Genomic DNA, 19,576 nt, shown 5'->3' with positions numbered 1-19,576 from the left:
TTCACATGGGTCCATGCTTGTTCAAAGGAAATTGCCACAGTTCCCTAAGTGGTGTGACTATCATCCTATTTTTAAACTCTTAGTTAATGGAGGGAGCAATCCTATGGCCGCTAGTCAACAGCTAGATGGCCATAGGATATGTGGTTTTCTGGGAAACACCCTTCCCCCCCTTCCGCGCTGCCTTGCAGGCAGCACGGAACGGCCCCTTGCTCCACACTTGGAAGAGGAGCCCACAGTGGCCAAAACGGAGCATTCTGGGGGGCGTTCCAGGGCGGGGAAGGCAGAAATCCTGGTACGACACATCCTATGTGTCATCCAGCAGCCTCCTCCCCCTCTCCACCTTCCCGTGGCTAGACAGCCAAAATCGGCAGTCTAGCCGCAAATGCAGGGCAAGAGAAGCACAGAATCCCCTCTGTGCTTCTCCTGCCCTGCATCAGATAGGCGGACACCTCTGAGTTCAGAGCCAGCCGCCTATCCCCATAGGATTGCACCCTAAGTAATTAAATTTGCATCTGAATAAAAACAATAACTCTGAAGAAGAAAACAATAACCACTGCCATGGTTTTTAGATTATTTGTGTCCCGCTGTCTGTGAGACAAAGTTCACTACCTGTGCTAGGACGCTGTCTGCCTCCTCACTTCATGGTTTTGTCTCTGTGTGTAATAGCTAGTAATGTAATTGGGACAATGGAAATTGCTACTAATTTAATTCTAGAGAAGGCTTTTATTGTGCAATCGCCCTGCCTCATTCATGGAATTCTACAGGAGGTCCAGATGTCATCTTCAATTTGTAACCCTCTCGTGTTTTCCCACCACTTTGGGGCGGGGGGGGTCCCCCCCACAAAATATCTGTTAAGGAGGAAAAAACAGAAATGTTGCACAGTGCCTTTTGATTGGTAGCATTAGCAGCCTGCCATTTGGAAACAGCGAAAATTTAATTGATCAAAATGTCTTCAGCTGACATTTTGATTCAGCTGACTAATCGATTAATCAGCTAAATGTTGCAGCCCTAATGAGTATGATTTGTCGGGAAGCAGGGGTGAGACATGTGAGGGAGGGACTACTTTTTTGGTTTTGTGTCTTTTGTCCTACCAATCTGCTGTTTTCTGATTGAAATCTTCTTTTAATCTGCTGCTTTGCTTTTAGTTCTTGAATATTTTCTACCATTTATTTTTTCATTGTTTATTTTAATCTTTGTGAACTTCTTTGCTTATATAACAGAAAAGTACAACCACCACCACACCATACCAAGGCTCGCAAATCTTCCTCTTGGACGTCTGTTTTGAAATTGCATCTACCATCTCTGTTTCTTGTGTAGACATCCTGGATTATTTTCCCTTTAATTCTACAGATTGCATCATCATCTTGTCCTCTTTTGCTGCCAGGAATAAAAGAATATAGTATGTATTAGTGTGAATCCATCTGCTCCCTAATGTCTGCATAGTAATAAACCCTTTTTTCTTCATCTTCTTCCATGAAGCAGACTGAACCCCATACAAATGGACTTGACTGAACTACAGAAGTCTTAACAAATGGGGTGGGGAATTAAGTTGAAAAGATTAGAATGGAATTGCCAAACACATCAAGTATTTATGAGTTTCAGCATGTATCACTTTGAGAGCAATGCAAATTCGGCAGATCTATTCTGCTTATACAACCCTGACATTTACCAAACAGAATCCTGTTATTTGACCTCCGTCTGTAAACATTGACTTTGCTCTCCCATTTTTAATAGATTTCTGTCTGTTTTACCATGGCTGAATGTTTCCACTGGGAATGTTATTTCATATTATAGCTGGAAATCCACCTGCCCCAACTGTGCAGCTGAATATAAAAACATACCAACCAAAGTCCCCAAGCTGCTAAACAGACTTCCGCTGCCTTATTGCTGTGAAGGCAGATTCATCTGGAGACAGCAGGAGAGAAACTTCCATGCAGATAGTTACCCTTACCCACAGATATCAAGAAAAAGATTTTGGATTCTTCATTCTTTCCATTGAACCTTGCACCATCTAAAGGTGCATAACTTGAGATCATTCAAGATAGATGAGTGGGTTTGGGCCTGTGTTTGTAGGAATCCTGGAGTTTCTCAGGCCAGACATTCCTCAATGAGAAGATTATTAGCAATGGCAGACAATTTTCCATGAAAGACGGCTTGCCCACCACAACCAGTCATCCTGTGCCATACTATTACAGTGTCAGGGAAGGGGTGGGTATGTTCTAGGGTGTGCTCCTGAGGCCTAGTCCCACTGAGGTTGTAAATCTATGTCTAGGCTGTAGCATCTCACATGATCAACTGCTCGCATATGCACAGAATTCTCTGCGCAAAGAAAATTAGCATGTCAGCAAAAAGGCAAACCTAGAACATTTATTTTTGACATGGTCGTTCCCTATGTGGAGATAAGAGAGGGTGGGGGATGTATATATGAGCATTCAGTCATGTGACATTCTGCCGGCAGTCTGACATGGTACAGCCCAGACACTGGTTTACCACCTCAGTGATAATGGCCAAGGCCATTGTTAACAGAGGGTGGCTTCTAGGCCCAGGAGGCCTAGGCAATAACCCCATAAAAACTGAGAGTATACCCTAGAATGTTCCAGAGAAACCTCTGCAGCACTCAGGGACTCCGTGGCAGACAAATGGACATGGAAAAGGTTCCTTGATCCAACATTTACAAAACATAGTGTGGAGAGCTTAATCCACACCAGGAGAAGTGTAGTCAGCCTGGGAGTCTACTGGATCCTAGAGGATTCTGGAAGCCTTCCTTCCTTTTGCCTGGATGGGAAGCTCCCTGCCACCTGATTTACTTGCCAGAGTGGGTCCGATCCAGGCTGTAGGATGGCCTAGAATTCTCCCACAAATATGCAGCATGTCTGACATATCTGGGGGCTTCATAGAAACCACAGGTAAGATACACAATTGGTAAAGCACAATAAAGCCAAGAACCTCACACCATGAAATCCAGGGCACACACTAACATTTCATAGCCTACACTTCTCAAACTCCCCACCCCGCTCCTAATGCGCTGCCCATGTACACCACACCTCGAAATCCAGCATGCAGTGCAATCACAGGACACAAGAGGGTAGAGTAATATACCAGGAATGAAGAACCAGACAGATGCTCTCCATTATTAAGAGGATAATGCACAAAATCCTAGTGTTACTGGGTTGTGCCTGTCCCTTTGAAACATGGTGGGCAACCTGTGGGCCTCCAGATGTGGCCTACACGCGTTGGCTAGGGCAGATGGGAGTTTTTATTTATTTTATTTTATTTATTTCATTTCTATACCGCCCAATAGCCGAAGCTCTCTGGGCGGTTCACAAAAACTAAAACCAAACAACACACAATAAAACAATTTAAAATATATAGAACATTAAAACCACAATATAACAATACAACCACAATAAAACCTAGCAGCAGTACAGGAGTTTAAAATACAGATTTAAAACAGCAAAGATAAAAATTTAGAAAGCTAAAATGCCTGGGAGAATAAAAAGGTCTTCACCTGGCGCCGAAAGGAGTACAATGTAGGCACCAGGCGAACCTCACTAGGGAGCTCATTCCAGAGCCGGGGTGCCACAACAGAAAAAGCCCTCCTCCTAGTAGCCACCCGCCTCACTTCCTTTGGCAGGGGCTCACGGAGAAGGGCCGCTGATGATGATCTTAAGGTCCGGGCAGGCACATATGGGAGGAGGCGATCCTTCAGGTAACCTGGCCCCAAGCCGTTAAGGGCTTTGAATGTTAACACCAGCACTTTGAATCGGGCCCGGAAATGGACTGGCAGCCAGTGCAGCTGGAAAAGTACTGGCGTAATATGAGCTCGCAGGCCAGTCCCTGTTAACAATCTTGCTGCCCTATTTTGGACCAGCTGAAGTTTCCGGACCGTTTTCAAAGGCAGCCCCACGTATAACGCATTGCAATAATCCAGACGAGAAGTTATCAGAGCATGGATAACTGTAGCTAGGCTATCTCTGTCCAGATAAGGGCGTAGTTGGTATACCAGCCTAAGCTGATAAAAAGTGCTCCGTGCCACTGAGTTCACCTGTGCCTCAAGTGACAGTTCTGGATCCAAGAGCACCCCCAAACTACGAACCTGATCCTTTAGGGGGAGTGCAACCCCCTCCAGAACAGGTTGAATATCACCTAGCCGGGCAGACGAACCACCCACTAACAGTACCTCCATCTTGTCTGGATTGAGTTTCAGTTTATTGGCCCTCATCCAGTCCATTACCGTGCCCAGGCACTGGTTCAGAACAGCCACTGCCTCACCTGGTTTTGATGAGAAAGAGAGGTAGAGCTGGGTGTCGTCCGCATATTGATGGCACCTCAGCCCACACCTCCGGATAACCTCCCCCAGCTGTTTCATGTAGATGTTAAACAGCATGGGGGATAGAATAGAGCCTTGTGGAACCCCATGGCACAATTGCCATGGCACAGAGCAATAATCCCCCAGCACCACCTTCTGGAATCGGCCATCCAAGTAGGAGCGGAACCACTGTAGTGCAGTGCCTCCAACTCCCAACCCAGACAACCTATCCAGAAGGATACCATGGTCGATGGTATCGAAAGCCGCTGAGAGGTCCAGGAGAATCAACAGGGTCGCACTCCCCCTGTCCCTCTCCCGGCAGAGGTCATCCCACAGGGCGACCAAGGCAGTTTCCATTCCAAAACCAGGCCTGAAGCCCGATTGAAATGGATCTAGATAATCCGTTTCATTCAAGAGTGCCTGGACCTGTCCTACAACCACCCGTTCAAGCACCTTGCCCAGGAAGAGGATGTTGGCCACTGGCCTATAATTGTTAACATCCTCTGGGTCCAGGTTAGGCTTTTTCAGGAGTGGTCTAATTACTGCCTCTTTTAAAGCAGCAGGCACCACTCCCTCTCTCAAGGAGGAATTTACAACCTCCTGGACCCAGCCGGACAACCCCTCCTTGTTTGATTTAATAAGCCATGAAGGGCAAGGCCAAGGGTCAAGCACACAAGTGGTCGATCGGACTTGGCCAAGCACCTTGTCCGCATCCTCAGGCCTCAGTAACTGAAACTCATCCAATAAAACTGGACTAGACGGTGCTCTGAACGCCTCTACCAATGGAACTGCATTAATGGTGGTGTCCAATTCATGACGAATCTGAGCGACTTTATCCTCAAAGTGCCGCGCAAACTTGTCACAGCGTGCTACCGAGGGTTCCACCGTCTCTCTCCCTGGCCCAGAATGTAACAGGCTGCGAACCACTCGGAAAAGCTCCGCCGGACGACACTGAGAAGATGCAATGCTGGTGGAAAAGAACTGCCTCTTTGCCACCCTCACCGCCACAGAGTAGGCTCGATAGTGGGCTCTTACCTGTGTTCGGTCAGACTCAGCACAAGTTTTCCTCCACCTGCGTTCTAGCCATCTCCCCTCTTGCTTCATTGCCCTCAGCTCAGGTGTATACCAAGGAGCTGGCCGGGCTCTGCTCAGAGGGAGAGGGCGCTTGGGTGCGATCGTGTCAACCGCCCGAGTCATCTCTGCATTCCACAGAGCGACCTGGGCTTCAACAGGAGCACCAGCCATACCAGCAGGAAAATCCCCCCAGAGCCCTCTGGAATCCATCGGAATCCATTAATCTCCGGGGGCGGACCATTTTAATAGGTCCCCCACCCTTGCAGAGGGGAAAGGCCGCCAGAAGTCTAAACCTCAGCAGGAAGTGATCTGACCATGACAAAGGGACAGATGTTAATTCCTCTACTTTCAGATCACCATCCTCCTGCCCAGTCGAGAAAACCAGATCAAGCATGTGTCCTTTTATATGCGTTGGGCCGATGACATGTTGGGACAGCCCCATGGTTGTCATGGCGGCCATGAAGTCCTGAGCCGCCCCGGATACAGCGGCCTCGGCATGGAAGTTGAGATCCCCCAGGACCATCATCCTGGGGGTCCTCAACACCAAGTCCGAGACCACCTCCGTCAGCTCAGGCAGGGAGTCTGATGGGCAGCGGGGTGGGCGGTACACCAACAGAATCCCTAATCTGTCCCGGGTACCCAACACAAGGTACAGACACTCAAGATCTGCACTCGAATGAGCAGGAGTTATAGGCCAGAACATCTGCAGACCCACAAATTGCCCACCCCTGCTTCAAAACTTTGGAACAATAAAAGCAGGTATAGCTGCTGCTGCACCCTGTGCCACATTCCAGCCAATTCCCCCACCAGCCCTTTCACTCATCCTCCTCCCCTAGCCACTGTGGCAAATACGTGCTTCTGTACCACAGTAGGCAAGTGAGGAAGGTGGATGAAGAGACAAGAGGTCCAGAGCTGCACCCCTGCAATGTTTGGGAGTGCTTACATCAGGATCCTGGAATGATTGTAGATCACAACCTGAATGTGAGCCAACAATGTCATGTGGCTGCAAAAAAGGCAAATGCTATTTTGGGCTGCATTAATAGAAGTATAGCTTCCAAATCCCGGGAAGAACTAGTTCCCCTCTACTCGGCACTGGTTAGGCCTCATCTTGAGGACTGTGTCCAGTTCTGGGTACCACACTTTAAGAAGGATGCAGACAAGCTGGAGAGGGTTCAGAGGAGGGCAACAAAGATGATCAAGGGACTGGAAACAAAACCCTATGGGGAGAGATGGAAGGAACTGGGCATGTTTACTCTTGAGAAGAGAAGACTGAGGGGAGATAGGATAGCACTCTTCAAGTACTTGAAAGGTTGTCACAGAGAGGAAGGCCAGGATCTCTTCCTGATCATCCCAGAGCGCAGGACATGGAAGAATGGGCTCAAGTCACAGGAAGCCAGATTCTGGCTGAACATCAGGAAAAACGTCCAGACTGTTAGAGCAATACGAGAATGGAACCAATTCCCTAGGGAGGTGGTGGGCTCTCCCACACGGGAGGCCTTCAAGATGAGGCTGGACAGCCATCTGTCAGGGATGCTCTGACTTGGATTCTTGCATTGAGCAGGGGGTGGACTTGATGGCCTTGTAGGCCCCTTCCAACCCTACTATTCCATGATTCTAGGAATGTCATACCTTGGACCCTCCCCGCCCCTCCCCTCTTCTCTACCCTCCCTTCCACTCCGCTCTGCTCTTGAAGCAAGGGGTGTGTGCTTTAAACATGCGTACCTAGCACGTAGGCCCACCAGACAATTTACAAGAAAGGTGTATGAGAAGTGAGTGGACCATAAAGATAGGGCTGTCAAAGAATCTTAATTTGTAGCCTGAAGCCAGGGGATGGGGGTAATTCACCCTCGCTAAATGGCGCCTGAGTAATTTCTGCACATCATAAATGCAGATGAATTAATTGTATGACAGCATGTGCCATTAAGCCACCACTTATTTTTCAGTGTCCCACAATAATGATTGCCAAACTTGCTGCCTCTTTGGAATTTTCACTTCAGGAGCATGGATATTCCGGCATTTCTATTCTGTGCCCCATGGAAGTTCTCTGACTGGGAACCGAAATGTCAATAACAGAGTCTCTCTGATCTGGCTGCGGCACGCAGTCTCCTTGTTATCCAAAGCATCGTGTGCTTGAGTGTTTTCTGGCCGCACCTGCACTTAGTCTGCCTAACTGGTGGTGGAGGAGAACCTGCTTTATGAAATTTTATGCCTTGCATTCATTGCAAAAGAAATATTTCCCTTGTGAAGATGAGAGTGATATCCCTACCATTATGGTATCATATATCTCTAGCTGGAAAAGGAACATGCCATTGCATATCCTAAGAGAAAACAGAAAATGGGCAGTATTTCAAAAGACCCTCTCTGTTTTCGTATGATTTTTGGCATGTCTAATAATTTGTACAAAGATGGAAGCTTTGCAATAGTCTGGCTAGCCTCACACGCCTTGCAAATTGCTCCAATTTGCAATCACCAAAGTAGCCAAATTAAGGAAGCAATTCAGGGCAGTTGGGCCTAATTATTTTGTGTTTGTAAACATCTATTTGCACTAAATGGTTTGGCCATGTCCCCTATCAAACAGAAATGTGCACTCCTGAATGCCCACATTCTGTGCAGCGTTATTCTTGCATATTATGTTTCAGGGTGGGGGATTTGTTTTGCTTTATTGTGCACTATCAGATTTTAGGACTGCACTGAAAGTTTGCCCGTGGACATTTTCCAGGTTAAAATATGTGGATGATATAGAGAAATGGGAAAGAGGATACTTTTGCTCCTCCTCTCTTAATAGCAGGTTCAGCAAATTAAGCTGATGGGTAGAAAGCGCAGGACTGACAAAAACGGGGCAGTAATGCATGGAATTCACTACCAGTTGTGTGGAGAGGTCCATGAACTTGGATGACTTTAAATTCATAGAGGATACAACTTGGTTCAAATGTAATGGAAAACCATTATTTACTACTACAAGAACGAGCCCCCTCACAAACCTGCTCCATCAGTTTGTGTACTAGTGGGAGAGCAAAAGCTTCTTCTTTAAATTCCCCTCTCCCCAGAGAAAGGAAGGGGGTGAGAGAACAGCTCCCAACAAAGCAGCCCCTCAAGGAGCACTCCCTGGGACTGTAACGCCATCTGCTTCGCTTCCTCCTGACCTTTCCCGTGCAGAAAAGGTGACAGAGGAGCAATGTCAGCTCCCAACTGAGCCACAAGCTTGAGGACTGCTCCTCAAGCCACTGGCTTTGTCAGAAACTAGAGCTTCTCTACATTAAGTAAAACTCCCGCATCCTAACTGGGGCTTTCTTCTTCTGGACTCTTTCCGGATTTACAGTGGGCTCTTTTAGACAGCGAACACATGACTTGGAACTGAAAATGTCCCTTCTTGGCAATGCTCTATATGTTCAATGACACAGCACCATCTAGTGGCTGAATTATAGTACTACACCAGCTTCACACACAGCTGATATCGTGGCATTTCCTTTTATTGCAGCTTATCTCCAATCTTTTTGAAAGTGGGATAAAAGGGAGGAGAAAGGGGGGAAAGTGCAGGGGTTGACGACATTGTATAAAAGACCCACAAACGTCCATGAGTGACCAATCACGAGCATGCAATACATCACACATGTAAAGAAGCTCCTAGATTGGACCCTCTCCACTCCTTTGCTGACTGGCGCAGATCAGTTGAGGAGTGGAGGAGACCTAATTATCACCCTTCCTGCCCAGCACACCGTGATGGGAATGGAAATCCCCCTCCTCAGCTAGTCTGCATGGATTAGCTAAGGAAGGGAGGGGGTCTGGGTGTGTGTCTTTCTGTGAAGCCACCATTTTGCATATCCAACCCCTGCTTGGGACCATGGATTACGCAGAGGTTGTTTAACCCTCGCATAACCCACACTTACTGGGTTCGCATGACACAACCCCCCCCCCCCCATCGAGCAGGCTATGTTTATGCAAAGTGGCACCTGCATCTTGCTGTATGAGCCAGGTCAGCGGGAAAGGCAAGCCAGCAGCGGCTCTGCTCACTTTGGGTGGTGGCCAATAATGTTTTCTCTCTCCAGTTAAAACAAATGTACCTGTGGCCGACCTGTGGGCCTTTATGCAGCTGCCCTGCAGAGTGCGCCATCGGAACTGAAGGCTGGAGCATCATCCAGGGCAGTAGATGATTCATTCTGTGTGTATGGATGAAGGTGAAGCACAAGGAGAAATCTAGCAAATTTATTTATTTAGTTATTTAATTTTATTACATGTCTATACTGCCCAATGGCCAAAGCTCTCTGGGAGGTTCACAGGAATTAAAATCATAAAATACAACATGATACAATATAAAACACTGGAAAGCCAGTGTGGGGTAGTGGCTAGAGTGTTGGACTGGGAGTCGGGAGATGTGCGTTCTAGTCCCCACTCAGCCATGGAGGCTCACTGGGTGACTTTGGGCCAGTCAGGGACTCTCAGCCCAACCTACCTCACAGGGTTGTTGTTGTGAGGCTAAAATGGAGAGGAAGAGGATTACGTATGCTGCCTTGGGTTCCTTAAGGAGGAAAAAAGGTGGGATGTAAATGTAATGAATAAATGATTAATAATAACTAAAACAAAAGTTTAAAACATTTCCCTTAGTTGTTGACATACAGTTAGTGAACTCACACAGCAAAGCTGGGCTGATACTGTGCTGACTGTAGTTTTTGGCAAACCCTCCAAATAACCAAGGGATTTTTTTTTCTTTTTGCCCAATATGAGTTGTCTGCCTCATAACAGATTCATTTGTGGATACAAACACCATCAGGAATCCTGTCTAGTTTGAACTGAATCCATAAAAGAGTTCATCTACTTAAAAAAAAAAAATCCTGGATACACTTTGCATATATGGGAGCATCCAGGGCCTCAGAGAAGCATGTTCCTCTTCCACCCATCCCCATGAAGTGGGAGCTGCAGAACAGGGCCCATTTTCAGTATGAAGACCTCAGAAAGATTGGGGAATCTGAGGAAGTAAGCCATTTACTCTGGACCACTACCAAAGTTGCTTATGAGAACACTCACTGTTATTCACACAGCCAGTTTGTATCCCCATAAAATACAGTAATATCCAATACACTCTTCTAATACACACTCGATGCTGATTCTTTTTTTTAATAAAGCAATGACCAAAGAGCTAAATTAGGTAGGCCCAGTGTCATAACTCCTGAAAACGTATCATTTAAATGCATGGTTGAAAATGAGCAATTGAACAATTGGATGTTAGCACAGAGAAAAAGAAGAGGTTACTACATTTCCCCAAGATTTAGAGCAAAGTGGTTTTGACCAAATTCAGCCTGTTAATGCCTATATTATTCTGCATCTGAATGCTATGCCATACTTACTTCCACAGTGAGACGGTAATTATGGGCATTAACTGGCAGCTGAGAAATTTTCTGCAGGAAGCATTTAGAATGAGTATTATTTGCTGCACTTAGGCAAATTCACAAGGTAGAAATCTATCCAAGTTTCCTGTGTTGCAGCCATTTATCTCTACATGTTCCAATAGCATGGATGCCTTTTAAAAAAAATCTGGCATATCAGCTATGTTCCCTTTGCAGAACGTTCAAGCTTCTTTTGTCATCTCCCACCCATGTTTCAAAATGGAATACGTGGCAGAATCGGAGGGTGGGAAGGATCAATCTTTTCTGTCTTTCTTTCAAGAAAAAGAAAGAACTCTTGCTGCATCACATCTCACTGAATTATTCTGTGGGTTCAATTAAAACTGGGCTATCAGTTTCAAATGGTCTTGAAGATCCCACAGTGATAAACGACATTTACAAATCAGCAGAAGGGAGTCTGAGTTCTGTTAAACTCTGTCACCAGCTTGCGCCTACAACACAGTAAACATCATCTGACATCAACATCTCCTGCTTTGCCTCACTCATTCCTCACATCTCCACTGCCCCCAGCATTTCAGTTTGACAAACCAAAGTGAGACATTGCTGTCACCTGGATCTGTTTTGCATTGGGATGAAAAAGTAAAGCAAATAAAGGCCAGCTCTTGATTGGTAGAATGGCTCGAGGTCTTGCCTTAAAGCTCATGTAGGAGAATATTGTTCACCACCTTAATTTGCAGCAAATACGAGTCAAGAGGTGGAGGCGCACCTGGGGTTGTCTGAATCCTGCTTCTTTATCTCTGTGGCTGTTTCCACTTTCCCCCCTGGTATGGCACGGGCAATTTTTGCAATGTGGATCTGAATGTTGGGTCCACATTGTGTGCATATTGTTAAAGAAAACCGGCAATTGAGCATCAAGGTCCACATTCAGAACATTGGTCCATCTAGCTAAGTACTCACTGTTCTAACTAGCAGTTGCTCTCCAAGGTCCCAGGAGTGTCTACCCCTGTCCGACTACCTGGAATCTTTAGGTATATATATAACTACGTTATTTCATGTCCAAGATTATTTGTCCATCTAGTCCATTTGCCCATCTAGTCCATATATGCCTGCCCAAGGACTGAGATCTGTGGGAGGGGCCCTCCTCTGCGTCCCATCAGTGTGAGACATACGCTATGGTGGGACGTGGGAGAGGGCCTTCTCTGCTGTGGCACCCCAGTTGTGGAATGCCCTCTTTTTGGAGGCCTGATTGGCACAGACATTGATTTCATTCCAGCGCCAAGTAAAAATATGGCTTTTTACCAAAGCCTTTGAGGGCTAAATGCATTCCCTAAAGTACCACACTGTCATAACTGTTTTATTATTTTATATTTTAATTGGTATTAGCTTGTTTAATGGTTTAATGTTTTTAGGTGTTTAAATTATTTATTGTTTTATACTGTTTAAATTGATTTTATCTGTACACCGCCCTGAGATCTTAATGATCTCAGGATACAAATGTTTTAAATAAATAAATAACTACTCTAGCAGCCACTTTCCAAGGTTACTGGCAGGGGTTTTCTTCCATCACCTGCTACCTGACAATTTGTATTGGAAATGCCACAGGTTGAACCTGCGCTCTTCCGTATACAAGAAATGTGCTGAACACTGAGCTACAGTCCCTCCCATCTTTATACTAGAGATGCTGAAGATGAATCACTGTTGTGCGTTAAATGTGCAACTGGCATAAATGCGCATCATCTTCTGCATCCCATCCCGGGTTTGTCTGTTTGCTTGGGTTTTTCCATTCTTTGCATATCTAAAAATAACAATCTGCTGCTTGTTCAGGACACTTATTCCAACGCTCCAACAGTGGATATGCCATTTCTGCACTAGGAGCAAAAAATAATGGATATTCACAATATCCCATCCCCTGCCATTATAAATCGCCGGACCGAAAACATACATTACACAATTGTAGGCCTGTGGATGTCACAATATCCAACAGAGCTGTTTCTGCAAGTGGTCTGGCAATATAAATGTGAAATTATTGAGACAACCTCCACCATAAAAAGTCACCCTTTCTTATACTAGCTTCATTATGTCTCAAGCAGTTATATGCTTGAATCGCTGCCACTGATGGAGGTACATGAGTTTTAAAAGGAAGTGCTCTGGTCTTATCAGAGATCATCTATCAGAGTAAGGAAATGTTGAGCTGGAGCTGCTGAGTGCAGACGCGGCTATTAGAAAGCAAAGAGAAAAATAGAGCAAGAGCTCTCGATACTTTGCTGATAGAACACGAGCAATCTGTCTCCAAAGGTCATCTAACAGCCCAAAGCATATGTAACCCACCAGGTATAAACGCAAAATAATTATTCACGAGAACCGATGCTTGTTGGACTGATTCATTCTGGGGATGTAAAGCCATTTTCAGTTTGGTTTTCCCACAGTCATTTTTTTTCATAGTGTTATACTTCGCACAGATGCTATATCCTCGGGCAATCATTTCTGACCTTTAAAAATTGCCGGTAGAAGTATCCACACCGGTGAGTGTTAGACCATCTGTTAGCAGAGCGCATCCAAGTTTTGGAGAAAGTTCTCGGAGCATTACTCCATGGCATGGGCTTACAAGTGACAATGGGCTGGGTCCAGCATCTGCCCTCCATGAGAGGAAGGGCTTTTGCTCGTAAAAGGTCCCTCCACCTGATTTTTGGAGACCCCCCTCCCCACCCACTCGTCACCCCATTCAGCAGGGTCTCCTGATTCTCTGTGGAGCATTTTCCAAGGGCTGGAGGGGCTCCTGTGTAAAGGAGGGGTGAGGAATTCCACTTCCATCAGCGCAGTTGATCTAGCATAAATCTGGGGCATCTCTACACCAGCCTAAAATCCTGCATTTGAAAAAGGGCTTTCTGTTTCCATTTTAAATGCAGGATCACAATGACTCCTTTTTTCACGTGCTTCCTTTCCCCCCTCCCCCTTCCCCCTTCTTCCCCCTGTATCTGAGTCTTCCATGATCTGTCTTTGATCTCGCTCCTCTTCTTGCCGCTTTTCCTCTTTTCAAGGAGGGAACTCAAGCGGAACACAACGGGGTCATTTGTTAGCTCATTATCTGTGATCTCTTTAAAAATGGAACAAAGGGCATTTAGGAGGAGGAGGTGCAGGAGACGTCTTGAATGATCACGGCGTCATGTAAAGAGCCTGCAAACTTCTGTGAAGGAACAATCCCAATCGCAGGATAAAAGCTCCGTGTGAAGGAGCTCCTGGATCCAACCCATTCAATTTAAGTACAAAGGTTGCTTCCAGATGAGGCTTTTGTGGTGCCATTGCCCTTCCTGATTCACAGAATTTTACAAGGGATCCAGATGATGTTGTCTTCCTCTCATAATCCTCCCGGGTTTTCCCACCGCTGCTTCTGTCTTTTTTCTTAAGGCAGAAAATCTGTTAAAGAGGAAAAAATGGAATAGCTGCACAATGCCTTGCTAGCAGCTGTCTGTCTGGAAACATCTATAGTATCTCAGGGCTGGAAATGGCCAGAAAGTAATCAAAACTTGATCAGACCTACAGTCCGAAGCAGAAAGAGCCACATGATTCACCCCACAGTGTCCTACAGGGAATAAAATGCATTGCAGAAAGTCACATGGAGATTGAGTAGATCCAAATGATTCAAGCCAGTGGGGAAAACCATGTGGGAGCGCATGGAGGAGTGTGTGTGTGAAAGCCTAGCTACACAAGGACTCCTAGTCTTGAATCAAGAAGCTCGTGTCTTGAGGCTAGAACCTACCCTCGTAAGCTACCTCAACACTGTGTGTGTTTGGACCTCAGAGCCTTGAAGGGAACAGTGGTGTGCAATACCAGACTTTGTGATTGGCAGCCAGTACAAAGCTTCTGGATTGGCTAGGCTTAGCATATATACAGGGGGTCTGACTTTCTGCCCTTGCCTGGTGAACTGAATATTACTTTCTGCCTCCTGAACTTCAGGGTCCAATAACAGACATTAAACAACCAACTGTTCTCAGCTGGAATGGATGGTTAGGTGGCCACGCATCCCTAGGTTGTTTTGCGGTTTTACCTAATGGTGAATTCTAATCTCATGTTGAGGGTCTTCTGGGGGATTTTTGAGAGCTTCTCTACATGAGTGATTTATTGCACGCTCGTGATTGGTCACTCACAGAAGTTTGCAGGTCACTGACACAACGTCGTCAACCTCCAGGTTGTCTCCCGCACTTTTCCTCCTTTATGCCCCCTTTATTCCGCTTTCAAAAAGATCGGTGATAAGCTGTAATAAAAGGTAATGGTGAGCTATCAGCAGTGTGTAATGCCGTCATAGTGCTATAATTCAGCCACTAGATGGCACAGTATCATTGAACATATACAGCATTGCTGAGAAGGGAAGCTTTCCATTTCAAGTGACGTGTTCACCATCTAAAGGACCCCAATGTAAACCCGGAGAGACTCCGGAAGAAGAAAACCCCAGTAAGGATGCAGGAGTTTTGCTTAATGTAGAAAAGCCCTGAGTGAAGCCAAAAAAATTTCTGTAAGATTAGTGACATGTGGGGCTGGGGAGGCAAGAGATTTTATACATCCCTACTTTTTAACTTTGCTCTAGCTTTGCACTTAGGGGAAACTGAAAGGAAACATGACCATTCTGATGCTGCCTCATTAGCAGGTGCAAGGACGAGGTATGACGCTCGGTTACGATCACCTCCCCCCACCCTCTATTGCATGTGAGGGGGGAAAGTGCCTCCCACATAAAGATTACACTGTACTCAACCATTTATATTACTGAACACTAGTGCCCTCAGGGCCTTTGTATTGGTCTGATAAAGCGTCTTGTTTCTGCTGCCTACTTTTATGGCCTGTCTGGCCTGTCAAATTTCTCTGGTGGGTGCATTGAAGGCATTTTACTGGCATCCCCTAATGCTTTGAATGGTGAAAAGGTACAAGCCTGACAGTATAAAATAGTTTTTCAATATATACCACACTGGTTGCCTTGTTTTTAAATATCACATGTATGTTGTGGTTGATTTGTGGCATGTCCTGGCCCAAAAAGACTCGAGAAAGACATCCTCCACCCTTCGCCAGGTGTCCTCTGTAGTAAAGTTCCTTTACAGCCTCTGTATATTACCAGTCCTGTTTCAACTGGAAGCAGCATGTCTCAAGCTCATTGTGCATATCGGAGTATGGGTGAGCACAGAAGATTTACCAAAGTGTGCATGCAATCACGTCGTAAGCCAGTTCTCTGGGGGACTATGAACCAGAAGAGGGCACAAGGAGAGAGTTCGCCTATGTTCTGCTGCTGTCCTAAACACCCCTGACATTGCACCTTTTCCTTACTACAGTTCCCCAGGGGGAAATGGGCATTGCTCCCTCCCGGATAAAGGTCACAGTTTCCCCAAACACCATTACTTTCTGATCAGCTTTCTGGCGGTCGCTCCTATACCTGCACCAGTGCATGATGATGGGGAGTTTAGCTGCTGCATTGCTATTCGAACTATAGTGGCTCTGTGTCCAAACTGAGGCAGTGTGCTATGCTGCTGTTCCGCAGTGGTCTGGGCAATTCAGTACTTGTGCTGTTTGGCATTCATTCGACCAAAAACACAGGTTCCCATTCTGAGGAGCTTATAATCTATTTCAATAGTGGGGATGGGGGAGCAACTAAGGGTGGGAAAGGGAGAAGCAAAGGAAACGTGGGATGAATGCAAACAAATACACTTAAGCTAGACTTCATTTTGGCTGGAGGCATGGACAGAATTTATGGCAAAGCCTTCGCAAAAAAGGTCGGCTTTGGGAATGGATTGGAAGGATGTCAGGCTCAGGCTGTTTTTCCCTACATGCTTCTATATCAGTGTCATCACACAGACAGTGGCAGGGGCTTTGCCAGGCACTTAACAGGTTTGAGGGCCCATTCTTTCCATTGGCATCAATGGAAGGTTATTTTTTCCTAAACTTAATTGCCATGCGGAGGGTGGATTTGGGGTGGGGAGGGCACAGTGCACAGGAAGGTTAGGAGTACACCTTCCCTACCCAGCTGTGAGCCCCCTGGAAATTTCCCCCTGCATGGCAGCTAAGCTAAAAAAAACACTTCCCATTGGTATCAAGGCCAAGATTTTCCCTCTGCTTAACTGGCATGTGGGTGTGGGGGTTTGGGTTTGGGGGGCACATGTGTGGGTTAACCCTTCCTCCCCAGCTGCAATCCCCCTTGAAAACTGCCCCCTGCATGGCAACTAAGCTGACCAAAAAATCCCCTTCCATTAGCACCAATGGACACTTCCGGCTCTGGGGAATAGACCTGGGGCTGTGGGAAATAGATTTGGGGCCAGGGTCTCATAGGCCCCGGCCCAGCAACACCCCTGGACGATAGCGCTGTGCTCCACTCAGCACTATCACTATCTTGATATTTGGCAAGATCTCTCTCCTCCCTGCAACTTGCCTTTCTGGGCTGCCATTTTCAGACATGTTTATTTGATCAGTGGAAAGGTCACCATGGTTTGCGCTTTGGAGGCAAACGGGATGCTGTTTGCATGAGCAGCCAAGGATGTCAAGCTCATCAACATTTTCCTCCTTAATGATGCAATTTGCTTCATTGCTGTACAACCGCCAAGCAGCCAGCTGTGCCACTCAATCTGATGTCAAGGCCACACATCTGGGGAGCGGGGTGGAAACCCTCACCCCCAGCGCAGTCTCATTTGTCCCTGTCACCCTTTCCGGCAAATGTCAAATGTATCATTCTCGAGGTGCCAGAACAGCCAGGGAGTTGCGTGGACTATGGGACTGCATGGAGTGTGTCTTTGGACAGTAGTCATTTAGCAGCAGAGCAGACATGGTGGGTTGGATTCAGATCCTTGGTTCTGCCAGCAGAAGGACACTGCTTATGGAATGGGACATCTGCATCCTCTCCTCCCCCCTGCAGCCCATCCCCCATGATCTCCCAATCTGTTCTGGAGGGTTGTAGGTAGATAGTCCTAGGTTCAAGTTCTGGCCAGTTAAAGGTCAGCTGGCTTTATGGTGGCAGGAAAGCATTTGCCTTTGTAGGGAAACATCCCTTTCAATTAAATTCAAGTGCAATTATGTACACTGTACATCTTCTATTTATTTATGTATTTATTAGATTTATATCCCGCCCTTTTTCCTCCGTAAGAAACCCAAGGCGGCATACATAATCCCCCTCCTCTCCATTTTATCCTCACAGCAACAACCCTGTGAAGTAGGCTGGGCTGAGAGTCTGTGGCTGGCCCAGAAGTCACCCAGTGAGCTTCCATGGCTGAGTGGGGACTAGAACCTGGATCTCCCAACTCCCAGTCCAACACTCTTGCCACTACACCACACTGTCTCTAATTATACCACATTCCAGAGCCTTAGTCTTGTTCCTGGCAGCTATTCAAGCTGTGACTTCCAGAACAAAATGGATTCCTGAGTCAAGGTATTAGGGTAATCTCCAATAAACAGCACCAGCATGAGACATTTTTGCTGCCAGAGGCAAGGATCAATATGGCACCCCTCTCTCTTCCATGTTCAAAAGCTGACAGGACTGGTAGCTGAATTTTTCTTTGACACTGAAACAGCAGCCTCCACCACACCTGAAGGCATCAAGTTAGCTTAGGGAGCACAGGGCAGACTACTTGGTACACAGCTCTCTCCTCCAATACTGTACTGCCACCTCCTAGCATCTGCTGCTTGTGGCCACTGCCCCACTCTGCCTGATGGTAGGGCCGGCTCAGCCAGTAAATGGTACATGTGAACAGAACCAGCACACACGACAAACTTCCTTGTAAGAGGGGAGGACTCTAGGGATGTACGGATCCCACTCACCCATCCGTTCTGGGACATCAGCGGTGGGGGAGAGGCGCTCCGTCCCTCCCGCCGGAATCCTCCCCGGCCAGCTCTGCAGTGACTCCGCGGAGCCACCGGCTGCGGCCGGGCTGCTGCGGCCGCAAATGGCAGCCACTACGCCGGCCGCCATTTGCGTGTCTGCCAAGCCATGATAGGCTACGTAAGTATTTACATTGCCTATCACGGCAAAAGGAAGCCACGCAGATGGCGGCCGCTACGACGGCTGCCATTTGCGGCCGCAGCAACCCAGCAGCGTCCAGGAGACCAGCCAGAGCTGCTGCCGCTGCTGGAGCCACCCCCACCGCCACCCCCACTGCCAGGTAAGCTCCGTTCCGGGGGGATTCCTCAGGGTGGCGGGGGGGAGAGGCCGTTCCTCCACGGATTCCGGGGAGGGCGGATTCTAAAGAATCTGGCCTCACTGGAGTCCGTGGCGGAATTCTCTGAAATCCCTAAGGGTCTCTGAAGAGCAGCATCGGCCACTTTGGCTGGTGCAGCTCTTCAAGAGACAGCTACGGCTAGGCCAAATGCCTAGCTCTGAAGGGGTCCTTCCTCTGAGCCAGGCACTGTGGGTGGGCTATCTTGGATAATGCCTATATGGCAGAAGGTCTTCTAGGAAACCCTTCCCACAATGCCTGCCTCTGAGGAAGGACCCTTTGAGAGTCAGGCATTTGGGCTTGGTCAGCTCTCTGAAGAGCTGTACCAGCCATTTTCTCTGGCCAATGCAGCTCTACAGAGATTTTCTGAGGAGACTGAGATTTTCAGAGTGAGCCAGAAGGTGGGTGGCTGCTCCAGAGAGCCCTGCTGGCTGCCCTTCTGCGGCAGCATTTGCCACAGCAGGACTATCCAGGACACCTGCTGTAGTGGCATTGGAGGGTGCTCCAATGGCACTACAATGGGGGGGCACTCCTGGAGAGCATGGGGGGAGTGCACAATTCACCATTCTCTCCACACCACCACCAGAAGTGGGAGATTCACCCCACCTCATGAGAGGGCTGGCCCTGATCCCTAGTCAGCTATGAAACCGAAAGCAGTGGCATCAGCCAATTGG

The 19,576-nt window shown here is 47.2% G+C and overlaps 1 protein-coding gene across 1 annotated transcript in view; it reads right to left on the bottom strand.

Moving 5' to 3' along the window:
* Positions 1-1,181: 1,181 nt before the first annotated feature.
* EPHA5 (EPH receptor A5) overlaps positions 1,182-19,576 on the bottom strand; it is a 409,399-nt gene continuing 391,004 nt past the window's right edge. The window contains exon 19 of the mRNA XM_084859796.1: positions 1,182-1,377. Within this exon, the coding sequence (XP_084715922.1) occupies positions 1,182-1,377 (196 nt within the window). The remainder of the gene's footprint in view (positions 1,378-19,576) is intronic.

The sequence above is a fragment of the Heloderma suspectum genome, chromosome 5, assembly GCF_057233095.1.
Source record: "Heloderma suspectum isolate Gila_16-S chromosome 5, 16-S_ref, whole genome shotgun sequence".
NCBI classification, from domain to species: domain Eukaryota; kingdom Metazoa; phylum Chordata; class Lepidosauria; order Squamata; family Helodermatidae; genus Heloderma; species Heloderma suspectum.
Note: the sequence above shows the minus strand (reverse complement) of the source record. Positions and strands in the feature narration are given on the sequence as shown.